Source organism: Pipistrellus kuhlii, unplaced genomic scaffold, assembly GCF_014108245.1.
Source record: "Pipistrellus kuhlii isolate mPipKuh1 unplaced genomic scaffold, mPipKuh1.p scaffold_m20_p_108, whole genome shotgun sequence".
In the NCBI taxonomy this organism is placed as follows: Eukaryota; Metazoa; Chordata; class Mammalia; order Chiroptera; family Vespertilionidae; genus Pipistrellus; species Pipistrellus kuhlii.
This window is the reverse complement of record NW_023425414.1, coordinates 67,918-81,080: the sequence shown is the minus strand read 5'-3', so window position 1 is coordinate 81,080 and position 13,163 is coordinate 67,918. Positions and strand designations below refer to the sequence as shown.

Here is a 13,163-nt window from a genome sequence, read left to right as displayed (position 1 = left end):
GGCCCCTGATGAGCAGAGGCCAGAACAGAACAGTGGCCTTGATCCAGCTGCAGATGCGAGTGTGCTGGTTTGTGGGTTTCTGGTGTTGATTTCAGTTTAGAAAGCTACTGAACTGCCGTGTGGTTGTCAGTCCATTCTCATGGTTCCCATGCGCCCTGCACTCACACCTTCTTACGTCTGAACAGTTCTTTCAGCCACAAAAGGCGCCCCGTTTTTACTGTCTCCATGGAACCTCCCTCTGCTTACCCCACTCATTTGAGATGAAGAAGTGGACTTGGCACAGTGCCAGGCAAAGAAAAAAGATCATAGATCATGTTTTCCATTGTCCAGGGCTCCGTGACAGCACAAGAAAGGGTTTAAATGCAAATAATGGGGAGGAAGTCAGGGAAGGGCAGGAGACTGAAACGTTTCCTAGAGGGGGTGAGGGTAGACTGAGCCATGAGGGGCAAAGCACACTGCCAGGCAAAGAAAAAGATCACAGATCATGTTTTCTGTTATCCAGGACAGTACAAGAAAGGGTGTGAAAGCAAAATAGTGGGGAAGAAGTAAGGAAAAGGCAGGAATCTGACTGGTTTTCTGGAGGGTGTGAGTGGCAAGGGACCCATTGACCTCTGGAAATGCATTGTGTCTCTGAAGCTGTCTCCTCTTTCCTAGTTTGACAGTGGTTCCAGGGGGAGACTCAGGAGGAGTTTGGCTTGGCCGCACTTATGTCTTATAGGACAGAATGTCACCAGCCTCATTCCCCAGCCTTAATCTCCGCAGGAGACAGGGCACGACTTGGCCTCCAGGGGGCCATTCATCCAGCTGGGGAGCTCCTAGCCAGAGGATTGGCGCTGTCCGTGGTTCTGGAGCACACCTGGGCTCAGCTCTGCCAAGGACCCCAACTCACAAGGTCAAGGTCCCAGCCCTGGGCCAGCAGGGCACCTAGGTTTGAGGGTTTTGGGAAAGGCTGTTCCTTTTGGGAAGGAAAAGTCAGGAGAAGGGCTGGTCTCATCTCTGTACCTTTCCTCTCAACCCTCTGGTTGCCTTCTTCTTTTGAATTTGTGCCAGCAAAATACTAAGATTCCACATAGCATTTGCCAAAAGAGGAAGTCCCCCTTATATATATTTACATATATATATATATATATATATATATATATATATATATATATATATATATATATATATATATTTCTAGTTTGTAACTTATACATTCTTATTTATTTATGTACAGTCACTACCATAAAAAATTAGGACATCGTAATTACCTAGCCAAAGTTTTAGTAAATGAACACTTCTCTCTCCTCCTAGGTATTATGTACATGTTAGGAAATGTAAACATCCATTTATCCCACCACAGCTATGTTGGGCTCAGCTGTTATTATTGTTGGGAATTTAAATCTATAGTTTAATTCTACAATAATTTCCCCCATTTATTTGTTCCAAAACATCTGCATTACTTCCTCATTTTTTAATTCTCTCTGCTGAGTATAAATTATAAAGTGACACTTAAAGATGGTATCTGCTTTCTTCTGCTTTTCATGGTTGCTCCTGAAAAGTCAGTTAAACTGCTCTGAGTGAGTCCTCATTTGCCCGCACGCTTGATCTCTGAGTACTCAGGGCTGCTGGTGGCCTCCGGGTCCTGAGGCTCCCGTGTCTTCATCTCATAAAAGCTGAGGTTGGCGTAGTAGAGCTCTTGTTGCTCGCCGAAGGGAGGGGCATCCTTGGTGGGGGGCGCTTGGTCTGGAGGCCTGCCTGGCCCTAGCTTTTCCTTGGAACCCTGAGTGAAGGGGTGAGAAGGGAGTTAGAGAGGGATAAGGCAGACATGGTCCCAAGGGGAAGTTGGGCTGATGGGACAGCATTCATTCTTCCTCTTATTCCACACACACGTTTTAGGAACTCAACTATTCCCGAATGCATTTGACATTGTGTAATATGATATTATACTGAAGGCCTGCTAGTCACGTTTCGTCCTCACAGTAACCCAGCATGAATGACACTCATTATCCCCATTTACATATGGGGAAACTGAGGTGAGGAGAGGTGGAGGAACATGCCCACAATGGGTAGAAAGTAATACTTTTGGGGAGATGGTTCTGGCAGCCTGAGCCTATCAGAGAGGTGAGGTGGGCTCAGTGGTCAGTGTGGCTGGGTCAGGAGGCTGATCATGGGTGCCGGGGAATGAAGGGGAAGTCAACTCTCAGCTGTCTGTCCAGCTGACCACAGAGGAGCTTAGTGTGGACTCGGAATAAGCATGCCCAGGGCCCCCTACAAGACATACCCATGTCACTCACCGAGGTTACTGTGCCCATGACAGGGTCTTCAGCATTCATCACCTTTGGTCTCCCAGCAGCTTGCCTCCTGTGGGCTTTCACTCTAAGGGAAGAAGTCAGCAGCTAAAATGGCTCAGGCACCGGTGGGCAGCTGCCCCACTCCCTGATGGAAAACAGAGGCGTCCAGACCCTGAGGCCAGACACAGAAACACTCCTGACATGCAGGTGAGGACCTCATCCTCCTGAATTATCCAGGTGCTTGGCCACGACTGAATGTTCATCACCAAGACCCCTCTCACATGCAGAGACTTGTGCATGAGCCATCATCAGTGTAATTCATGGTAGCCAAAAAGTCCAGGCAACCGAAATGTCCATCAATGAAGGAATGGACAGATAAAATGTGCCCCACCCATACCATGGGATGCTATCTACAAGAATAAAAGAGAAATAAGCAAATTGATCATATCTTTGAAATGCCCACCAGCCAATCAGGAGCGACTATGCAAATTAACCCAACAAGGATGGCAGGTTAATTTGCATATGCAGGCACAGAGTGGCTAGGACAGACAGGACACCTGCTTCCTGCGCTGCCCCAGCCATTCTGGGCCTCTGGGCAGCGTGGGAAGGTGGAAAGGTGGCTCCGGACTGGAGCAAAGGCAGAAAGGCAGCTCCCGGCTGAGGTGAAGGCAGTGCTGGCAGCCAGGGGAAGGAAGGCCCATTCTTGCACAAATCTTCGTGCACTGGGCCTCTAGTTTGTAAATAAAAAGCAATACAGAGCTGACACACGAACCTTGAAAATGTCACCGCCATGGCCAGTGGCTCAGTGATTAGAGCGTCGGCCTGCACACTGAAGTTCACAGGTTCAATTCTTGGTCAAGGACATGGACCTATGTTGCAGGTTCGATCCCCATCTCTGGTCAGGGTTTGTAGAGAGGGCACTTATGAATGTGTCTCTCTGACAATGTTTCTCTCTGTGTCCTGCTCTCTCTCTGCATCTGTCTCTCCCTCTCCCCCTCCCTCCCTTCCACTCGCTCTAAAAATCAATGGAAAAAATAATGGGATTAACAAACAAAATAATTATTACAATAATAAAAGGAAATATTTTGATAATTTGAAAGAAGTCAGTCACAAAGGACCATGTGTTGTATGAATCCTTTTACATGAAATGTCCAGAATCGACAGGAAACAGGTTAGTGGCTGCCTAGGGCTGGGAGAGAGAGGATGGGAACAAACTAACAGTTAGGTGCTGTGGGGCTCTTTTGCTTGTTTTTTTGTTTTTTTTTTCCAAGCAAATGAAACATTTTAAAATTGATTGTGATGATGGATGCCAGCTGTGTGACTGAGTAAAAAGCCATTGAATTGTACACTTTAAATATATGGGAATTTTACCTCAATAAAGCTGTTACTTCCTCGGACCCTCCCCCAAAAAAAGTCCCCTCTGGATGTACTCAGTTCTGCACCTCCCCACCACAGAGGCTTACATGCAAAAGCAGATGAGACACAAGCACAGGGACAGCAGGGCCATGGCACCAGCACCTCCAAGAGCTGCAGGAATCACTCCCACCTGGGGCACTGCCTTCCCTGCAGAGGAGAGTGGCATGAAACACCCACTCTGGGACTAGGTCTCTCCTTTTCCCCCTCCTCCAAGAACCGGCTGTAGGTTCTGCTCAACCAGAGCCTGGCTTAGCTCAGTGGATGAGCATCGACCTATGAACCAGGAGATCCCGGTTCGATCCCTGGTCAAGGGCAGATGTTGTGGGCTCAATACCCAGTGGGGGACGGAGGCTGCAGGAGGCAGCTGATCAATGATTCTCTCTCATCATGGATGTTTCTATCTCTCTCTCCCTCTCCCTTTCTGAAATCAATAAAAATATTTGGAGGGTAGGGGACAAGAGATGGAGGGCCCTGCCCTAGCAATCCCTCCTGCCCAAGCCACAGCTCCCCTCCCCCAGCTCCACGTTCTACTTGACCCACTCCTTTCACCCAAAGACTCTGCCCCCAATAAGACCCCTGACCTGGCAGCAGCAAGAAAGAGGCGCTCTGGTCCCCATGCATGTTCAAGGCCTCACAGCTGAGCCTGAGTCCCTCACTGAGGCCCACACGGAGGATCAGGGAGCTGTTGGCCCAGGGCCCCACTGAGCTGGAGGTGACCACATGAGAGGCATTGCCGTGGTTCCCCTCCAGCAGTCCCTTGTCCAGCCTCCAGTGCAGGGAGGGGGCCGGCTGGGCCTTGGAGGAGCAGCTGCAGTGCAGAGCCTGGTGCCCCCAGGAGCAGGAGGGTCCCAGCAGCTGGGGGGGATCTGTGGGTAATGAGGAGAAGGGTCAGTGGTGGCTTTCATCTCCCCAGAACCCAGCTGTCTTGCCCCCTGGGGTCTCCCCACTCACAGGCCACGGAGAGGTTGAGAGAGAGGTTTTGGGAGCCCAGTGGGTGCTGAGCTTGGCAGGTGAACTCTCCTTCCTGTGCAGGCCCCACATGAGGAAGCTCCAGGATCGCAGTGGTGGAAATGGGGGTGGCATTAAAGTCTGGGGATCCCTGGAACCAGCTCAGATTGGCAGGGGGGTTGCTGTCAGCCACACAGAGCAGCCTCAAGGCCTCTCCCTCCAGGATGGAAAGGGATGTGTTTTGCAAATTCTTAAAGGCTTTGAGCAGAACGATTTTGAGGGAGAGAGAGAGAGAGAGAGAAAGAGAGAGAGAGAGAGAGAGAGAGAGAGAGAGAGAGAGAGAGAGAGAGAGAGGTGGAACACAGGTGAGGCACTTACCAGAGGTGAGGGACTGGGGTGATAACTTCCATCCTTGCCCTTCCCATGTCTGATCCCATTCAAACTCCTGCTCCCCCCTCTGCCCCACCAGGGCACCGGGCAGGTCCCAGCCCAGAGAGGAGGGGTTCTTTCCTACCTGTGTCATATCTGAAGGAGGCGCCTATGGTGAGGTTCCTAGGAGCATCTGGGAGAGAAAGACAGGGCCCCACTTCAGATGGAAGTCACCCCAATCCCAAGGAGGGGTAGTGGGAACCGGGAATGGAGGAAAGTGGTCCATCTGGCCCACTCCCCATTTACATACAGAGCCATGTATTAGTGTTCTCAGGTTTCCTCAGCCTACACACACACACACACACACACACACACACACACAGAGACCAACACACACACACACACACACACACACACACACACACACACTGCTCCCATGGACCCAGCCACCCCTTCATCGCTCACAGGAGACATTGAGCCGGATGGTTGTCTGTGTGGCCACCGAAGATCCTTGGACTTGGACCTGACAGGTGAGGTTGGTGCCATGGTCCTCGGGCCTGGGAGTGAAGGCGAGCACCGAGGATCGGAGGTTCCGGGGGTCCAGCGAGTCCACAGAGGCTCCCGCCCAGGATAAGGTGAGAAGTCGTCCCCCTTCACAGGACCCTGGCAGGATGCAGGCGAACTGAGTGCGGCGGCCGGACTGCAGAGGCTCCGGAATACGGATGTGGGGTTTCTCTGTCAGGGCTGCAGGGGAGAAAGGCAGGTGCCTGGGCTCCAGGGGTGGGGACTCAGAGTGGAATCCTGAGAGAGGCCCAACCTTGGGCCAGAGCTCACCCCAGACCCCGTGTCTCTTCCCATCACTCAGGGCCCAAGGCCTGGACAGGAGTGTCCAGCGTCCTGTTTCTGCTCTAAGACCGAGTCCCATGGCCCTGGGTCCTCTCCGGGGCCCCGGCCTTACCTGTCACCTGTAAACCCAGCTTCTTATCTTGGTAAGTATATTCTTGGAAGTTATATCTTTGGGGATATCCTTGGAAATTATATGCAGGATATCCTATCTCCACTCGGAAGTTGTAGCGTCCTGTGTCACTCCACCTGGCGTCTCTGATTTGCAGGGAACAGTTGTTGGTCCTGGGGTCTGCGAGGAGGAAGCGGCCTTTGGTCTCCGGCTTCACTGGTTCATCTGTGTAGCGTGAGGCCACAGGAGCACGAGGGTTTCTCCTGTCCCTCTCCCGGAACCAGTAGGTGAAGACTTTGGCAGAGGAAGTTCCTGAACTCCTCCAGTAGGAGAAGGAGCAGGGCACGTGGACACACAGACCCTCCTGCACCGTCACCGAATCCTGAACTCGGAGCTCAAAGCCTGGCTGCTCCTGCAGGGACCCTGGCAGAGGGGGACACAGAAGCTCAGATGCAACCCGCACCCCTCCCCCACCATTGCAGGCCCCCCCCCCCCCCCCCCCCGTCCCTCAGCAAACTCACCCCTCCACAGAAGGAGCAGCAGCAGCAGCAGCAGGGGCACCATGTCTGCCTCTGGCCACCGCGCAGAGTGGGTCCAGGTCCCTGTGTCAGGGAGGAAAGTGCCTAGCTCTGGGGTGGAGCTAAGGACACCCCAACAGGAAGTGCTGGGGGAGAGACTGCGGCCAGGCTGGAAGGGGAACTTGGCCTCCACAGGACGTGGGGTGAGGTGGTAGCTGATAAACCCTCCTGTTTCCCTCCCTCCCAACCCTGCCTGTGGATATTCTGAGGCCCCCAGAGGTTGAGAGGCCTGCCCAGATGTGAATCTGAAAGTAATCCCCTTACAGATGGTGTGTAAGTGGAGAGGGTGGTCACCCAGGGGGCCACTGGGGTCAGAGCTGGACTTGGGGGAGACCCACCCTTGAGCTGAAACAACTGATCAGTCTGAATAACTTTAAATTTTTTTAGACAACTCAAGTAATGGCAACAGAAAAAGAAATTTGGATTCAACTCCAGTTGGAGGTAGAATCCCAGCAAAAACGTGAGCATTTAAGCCCTTTGCTCTGAGAGCTCTGTGGTGCATGAGAAGCACATGTGTGGGTTTTTCAGGGTCTGAGGGACCTGAGACAATGACAGCACACAGGCCCCATCAGAAGGCGATGTGTGAAGGGAGATCTGGCCCCATTCAGAGGGACACAGAGGTGGAGCCTCAGCACAGCAGTAAATTCCGCACATTTCAGCTCAGGAAGCTTCATCATTAAGGGCCTCACATGCTCTGTCCCTTTTCAAAGCTCAGCAGGTGCTCAAGTGATGTGTGGACATAACCTGCAATCCTACTGTCCCTTTATGAAAGGAAGAAACTTGATCAATGTTTTCACAAATATGACAGAGATGTGGAACTTCAGACATTTTCAGTAACAAGTTGTGTGATTTAGAGAAAGGTTTCTTTAATGGCACAGGAGAAAAAGAAATGTCAGTCCTTCATGCTGAAGGGGACACTGAATTCTTTCTCTATTCTCTATATTATCTCTCTATATGAAAAGCTAATGTACAAAGTGTCCCCTCGGGAGTTCGACCAGGAGACTGGGAGTTTGATCACTCTCTATGATGTGTGCTGACCATCAGGGGTGGCAGTGAACAAAGGAAGGCCCTGGCTGGCAGCCAGAAGGCCCCAACTGGCCCTGATCACTGGCCAGGACTAGGGACCCAATCTTCGCATGAATGTCATGTGCCAAGCCTCTAGTCCTACCTAATAAAAGAGTAATATGCAAATTAACGGTACCTCTGCTACACCCACAAGCCACACCCACCACCAATCAGGAGCAAGTATGCAAATTAACCCAAACAATATGGCTGTCACCACAGAGAGAGCAGGAGGCTTGGGTTTCCCCTGCAATGGAAAAAGCCAAGCTTTTTACCTGCCCTGGCCTGCCTTGGACTCCACTTAAGGCTACAAAGTTTAGATTATAGAGATAAATAAATCCCAGATACCAGGGCCTCTGCTTGGGTCACCAGGGACGTGGCTGGCCTGCAAACCACCACAAGCGCTTCACCCAGGCAACCCCACACCCGAAGGAGATCTCTACCCTGATCCAGGACACCCTTCAGGGCAAATCAGCCAGCCGCCACCTTTGCATCAGGCCTCTAATCTATCTAATCCTATCTAATAAAAGAATAATAAGCAAATTGACCATCACTTCAACATACAAGATGGCTGCAACCATGTGGTCAAAGATGACTGCTCCATGTGGATACAACCTGGCCACCACAAGATGGCCAGCAGGGGAGGGAAGTTGGGAAGGACCAGGTCTGCAAGGAAGGGCAGTTGTGGGCAATCAAGCTGGCAGAGGCAGGAAGTTGGGGGAAACCATGCCTTCAGGGGAGGGCAGTTAGGGGCAAACAGGCTGGTAGGGGAGCAGTTAGACAACAATCAGGCTGGCAGAGAATTGGTTGGGGGTGATCAGGCCAGTAGGCAGAAGTGGTTAGGGGCAATCAGGAAGGCAGGCAGGCAAGCAATTGGAGCCCAGCAGTACTGGATTGTGACAGGGATGTCCCAGATTGAAGAGGGTACAGGATGAATTTCATGCACCGGGCCTCTAGTATAAATATAATATTCTAGTAATTAATACTTAATATAATATTGACATTTATTACTATGTGACAGAATTAATCTTCTATGAAGAGGCAATCAGAGAGTATCAGGTAGAAACAGTGGAGCCTGGCCAGGTGGCTCAGTTGAATAGTGTCATCCCTTACACTAGAAAGTTGTGGATTCAATTACCAGTCATGGCACATACCAAGGCTGCATGTCCTATCCCCTGTATGAGTATGTAGGAGGCAACTAATTAATGTTACTCTCTCACACCTCCATCTCTCTCTCTCTGTTTCTCTCTCTGTCTCTCTCTCTGTCTCTCTCTCTCTCTCACTTCCTCTCTCTTTCCCACCCTCTCTCTCTCCCCTCTTCCTCACTCTCTAAAATCAACAAACATATCCTCAATTGAGGCTTTAAAAAATTGTAGGGATCATGCGTTATGCTAGTGTGCTAAATGAATATGTCACATGGCTAAAACAAACAAACAAATAAACAATTTGTGCTTTTATCATTTGTCTTATATTTTGGGCCTCAACTCTTTCACTTTTGTGACTTAATGCCATATGTTTTCTTGTGTTAGAAAGATCCATGTGTAGGATATTCTGTAATTTTTGAAGCAATGATCTTGACATCTGTATCAATATCAGGCTCCACAAAGCTGGATCTGCCCCTGACTTTGGTGTAGATGAAAGGAGGGAACCTGCCACCTATCGGGACTCCTCCAGTATTACAGTGAAGACTGACCAGTGCAAGCAGAGGACTAAAGAAAAGCATGATTTCCATGATTTTGCCCCCACAAGTCACATCCCTGAGTGGTCTAGCAAATCTCAAGCTGGGATATAAAACAGACAAGAAATATTAAGTGTTGGCAAGATTGCTCAGAAAGGGGAACCCTATTGCATTGTTGCTTGGAATGTAAATTGGGGGAGCCACTATGTAAATCAGTATGGAAGTTCCTCAAAAATTATAAATAAAGTTAACACATGACCCAGCAACACCACTTCTGGGTATTTATTTAGAGGAAATAAAAACACTCACTTGGAAAGACACATGCATCCCTATGTTCATTGAAGAAGCATCTACAATATTACATTAAGTATTAATTGCTAGAATATTATATTTATATCTAGAGACCTGGAAGCAACCTAAGTGCCCATCAGTCAATGAATGGACAAAGAAAGTGTGCCATCTATACAGTGGAGTTGTATTGTGCTATAAAAAAAGATGAAATTCATGCCATTTGGGTCAACATGGATAAACTATGAGGGCATTGAACTAAGTGAAGTAAATCAGAAAGAGAAAGACAAGTAGTGTATGATCATACTTAAACATATAAATGTTGAAAAATTCAAACTCAGAGATATAGTGAACTGATTGATGGTTGACAGAGGCAGAGCCTGTGGGGTGGGCAAAATGAATGAGCATGGTCAATGGTACAAACTTCCAGTTATAAAATGATTAAATCATGAGAATGTGATGTACAGCCTGGGGACTACAGTTAATAGTAGTGGGTACTGACCTGGTGTGGCTCATTGGTTAAACATCAACCTATGAACTAGGAGGTCATAGTTCGGTTCCCAGTCAGGGCACATGCCCAGGTTATGGGCTTGATCCCTAGCAGGGGCTTGCAGGAGGCAGCCAATCAATGATTCTCATCACTAGTATTTCTATCTCTCTCACTTCCCCTTTGAAATAAAAATATTTTTAAAATAATAATAATGGTGGGTATTAACACTATTAACTATAATAATGTTAATAGTACTGTGTTGTATATTTGAAAACTGCTAAGAGAGGATATTGCTAAGAGAGATGTACTTAAAAATATAATATGCCCTTTCTCAATGAAGAAAATTATAAAGCTGTTTAGGAGGACATTAAAGGTACAAATAAATAGACAATATGCATGTTAATGGGTATGACAACAATATAAAGTGAGTGGATTGATTATTATGACCACCTTATCAGCACTTCATTGGGACACTTTTTGCCTTCAATACTGCGTTGATTCTTCTTGGCATTGTTTCCATGAGATGTTGGAAGGTGATCCCAGGAATCTGACACTGTGCCTGAAAAATAGCACTGTCCAGTCTGTGAGATTTAATGGTTGTGAAACCAGCTGCCTGGTGGCTCTTTGTCCCACAAATGCTCAATTGGATGGAGATTTGCTGATTGTGGGGGCCACCTAAGCAAGGTAAAGTCTCCCTCATGTCCTTGAAACCACTCCTGCACGATACAAGCACCGTGGCATGGCGCATTGTCTTGTTGGAAGAACCCATCTCCATGGAGATATGCCATTAACATGATAGGATGAACTTGATCAGCAATGATACTTAGGTATATTGTGCTATTCAGACGTTGCTCCACGTGAATTAAAGGGCCCAAATCATGCCAAGAAAACAGGCCCTAAACCATAACACTGTCCCCACCAGCTTGAAGGGTTGTACTCATGCATGTGAGGTGAATGTTTTCATGCTGTTTCTACGAAATTCTCCCTCTGCCATCTGCATGATGCAACTGGAAACCTGATACATAGGATCACATGACTTTTTTTCCAATGCTCAACTGTCCAATCCTTGTGTTCTTCTGCAAATTGGAGACGATTTATCTTGGTAACTGCAGCTCCCTACACCCAAGGGGATGATATTAGCAGGTGGGCCTGAGAGAGCTCCCTCTCTCCTTCCACTGTGTGATGTTTCAACTAAAAGTAGCCCGCCTGCACTGTGGAAGAGGGCACATGCCAGATCCCAGCCAGGGTAGCACCGTGATCTTGGACTTCCAGTCTCCAGGTCTTTCTGCAATAAATTCCTGCTTATTCTAAACCACCAGTCTATGGTCTTTTGTGAAAACAAACACATAACCTTTTTAAATGCATTTATCCATCAGTGGATATTTGGCTTGCTGAATCCTCTTGACTATTGTGTATTCAATAATGCTACTATAAGTATGAGTATGCAAATACGTTTCTGAGGGTCTACTTTCTGTTATTTTACATATATAACCTCAAGGCTAGTGGTTACACGTCATGGTGGTTTTATTTTTAGTTTTTTGAGGAACTGCCATATTGTTTTCTATAACTGGTACATCCTTTTACAATCCCACCAAATGTGCAAAATGGTTTCATTATTGCACATCCTCACCAGCACTTGTTATTATCTCCTGCTGGTTTCCAAAAATATATTTTTATTTATTTCAGAGGAGAAGGGAGAGGTAGAGAGAGATAGAAACATCAATGAAGAGAGAGAATCACGTGGCTTCCTTCCTTACATCCCCTACTGGTATCAGTCCTGCTACTGGGCCTGTGCCTTGACTGAGAATCCAAGCATGATCTCCTGGTTCATAGGTCCATGCTTATACACTGAGCCATTCTAAAGGACTGAATAATACAATAATTGTTGTATTACTTTATAGTAGCCATTCTAAAGGGTCGAGATGATATCTCTTTTTAGTTTTGACATTTGCATTCATTGGTTGATTGTTGTATATGCTCTGGAAAGGATCAAACCAGACAACTGGAAGACACTCTGACCAACTGAGCTACCCAGCAAGGGCTTTGATTTGTAGTTCTTTAGGATTACTGATGTTGAATATCCTTTCATAAGGCTGTTGGCTATTAGTATATCATCTTTGGAGAAATATCAACTCAAGTTTTTTGCCCAATTCTCCAGTTGTGTTATTTGGCTTTCTTAGTGTTGCCTCATGTGAGTTTGTAATATATTCTGAATATTAACCCCTCCTCAGATGCATTTTCTCTCTCATTCTGTAAGTGGCCTCTGGAGTCTGTTGAGAGTATCCTTTTGGGTACAGGTTGTTAAGGTTGTACAGTCCCACCTGTCTATGTGTGCTTTCCTTGTCTGTGCTTTTGATGTAAATATCAAGGAAATCATTCCTAAATCCAATGTCATGGACTCTCCCCCTGTGTTTTTCTCTAAGCCTTTTACAGTTTTGGGTATTAGCTTTAGGTTTTTAATACATTTTGAGTTAATTTCTGTATAGAGAAAAGTGATTTTTGTGATGGAAACCTAGAACTGAATAAAATAAACATAACTCTGATGGTAGTTTTGTTTTTTTTAATAGTCATTGTTCAACTGCAGTATGTTCTCACAGTGGGAATCTGAAGAAGCTAAACTCACAGAAAGAGAGTAGAACATGGTGCAGGGGTTGGAGTTGAGGAAATGGGGAGATGTTGGGCAAGGATAATCTTCAACTACAAGATTAGTAATTCCTTGGGATGTACTGTAAAGCATGATAACTATAATTAACAGTATTTTGTTATATACCTAAAAGTTGTTAAGGGAGTATGTCATTAATGTTATAACTATAACAGTAGTAAGTATATGAGAACATAGAAGTGTTAATGAACCTTGTGGTAATCACTTCATCATATAGGTATATCAAATATGCACCATTACATTCCTTAAATTTGCATGCATTCTATGTCAAAAATTTCTCAATAAATATGGAGATAAAATAATTGTTCACATCCAAGAAATTATTAGTGTTCTCTAAAGTTTATCAAATTTATTGCCGGGACTGGTTTGGCTCAATGGATAGAGCGTCGGCTTGGGGACTGAAAGGTCCCGGGTTCGATTCCAGTCAAGGGCATGTACCTTGGT

At 47.1% G+C, this 13,163-nt stretch overlaps 1 protein-coding gene across 1 annotated transcript in view; it reads right to left on the bottom strand.

Annotated features, from left to right (window-relative positions):
- Positions 1 to 1,393: 1,393 nt before the first annotated feature.
- Positions 1,394 to 13,163, bottom strand: part of LOC118714888 (sialic acid-binding Ig-like lectin 5) — a 43,764-nt gene continuing 31,994 nt past the window's right edge. The window contains exon 9 of the mRNA XM_045578875.1: positions 1,394 to 1,762. Within this exon, the coding sequence (XP_045434831.1) occupies positions 1,568 to 1,762 (195 nt within the window). The 3' untranslated portion in view covers positions 1,394 to 1,567. The remainder of the gene's footprint in view (positions 1,763 to 13,163) is intronic.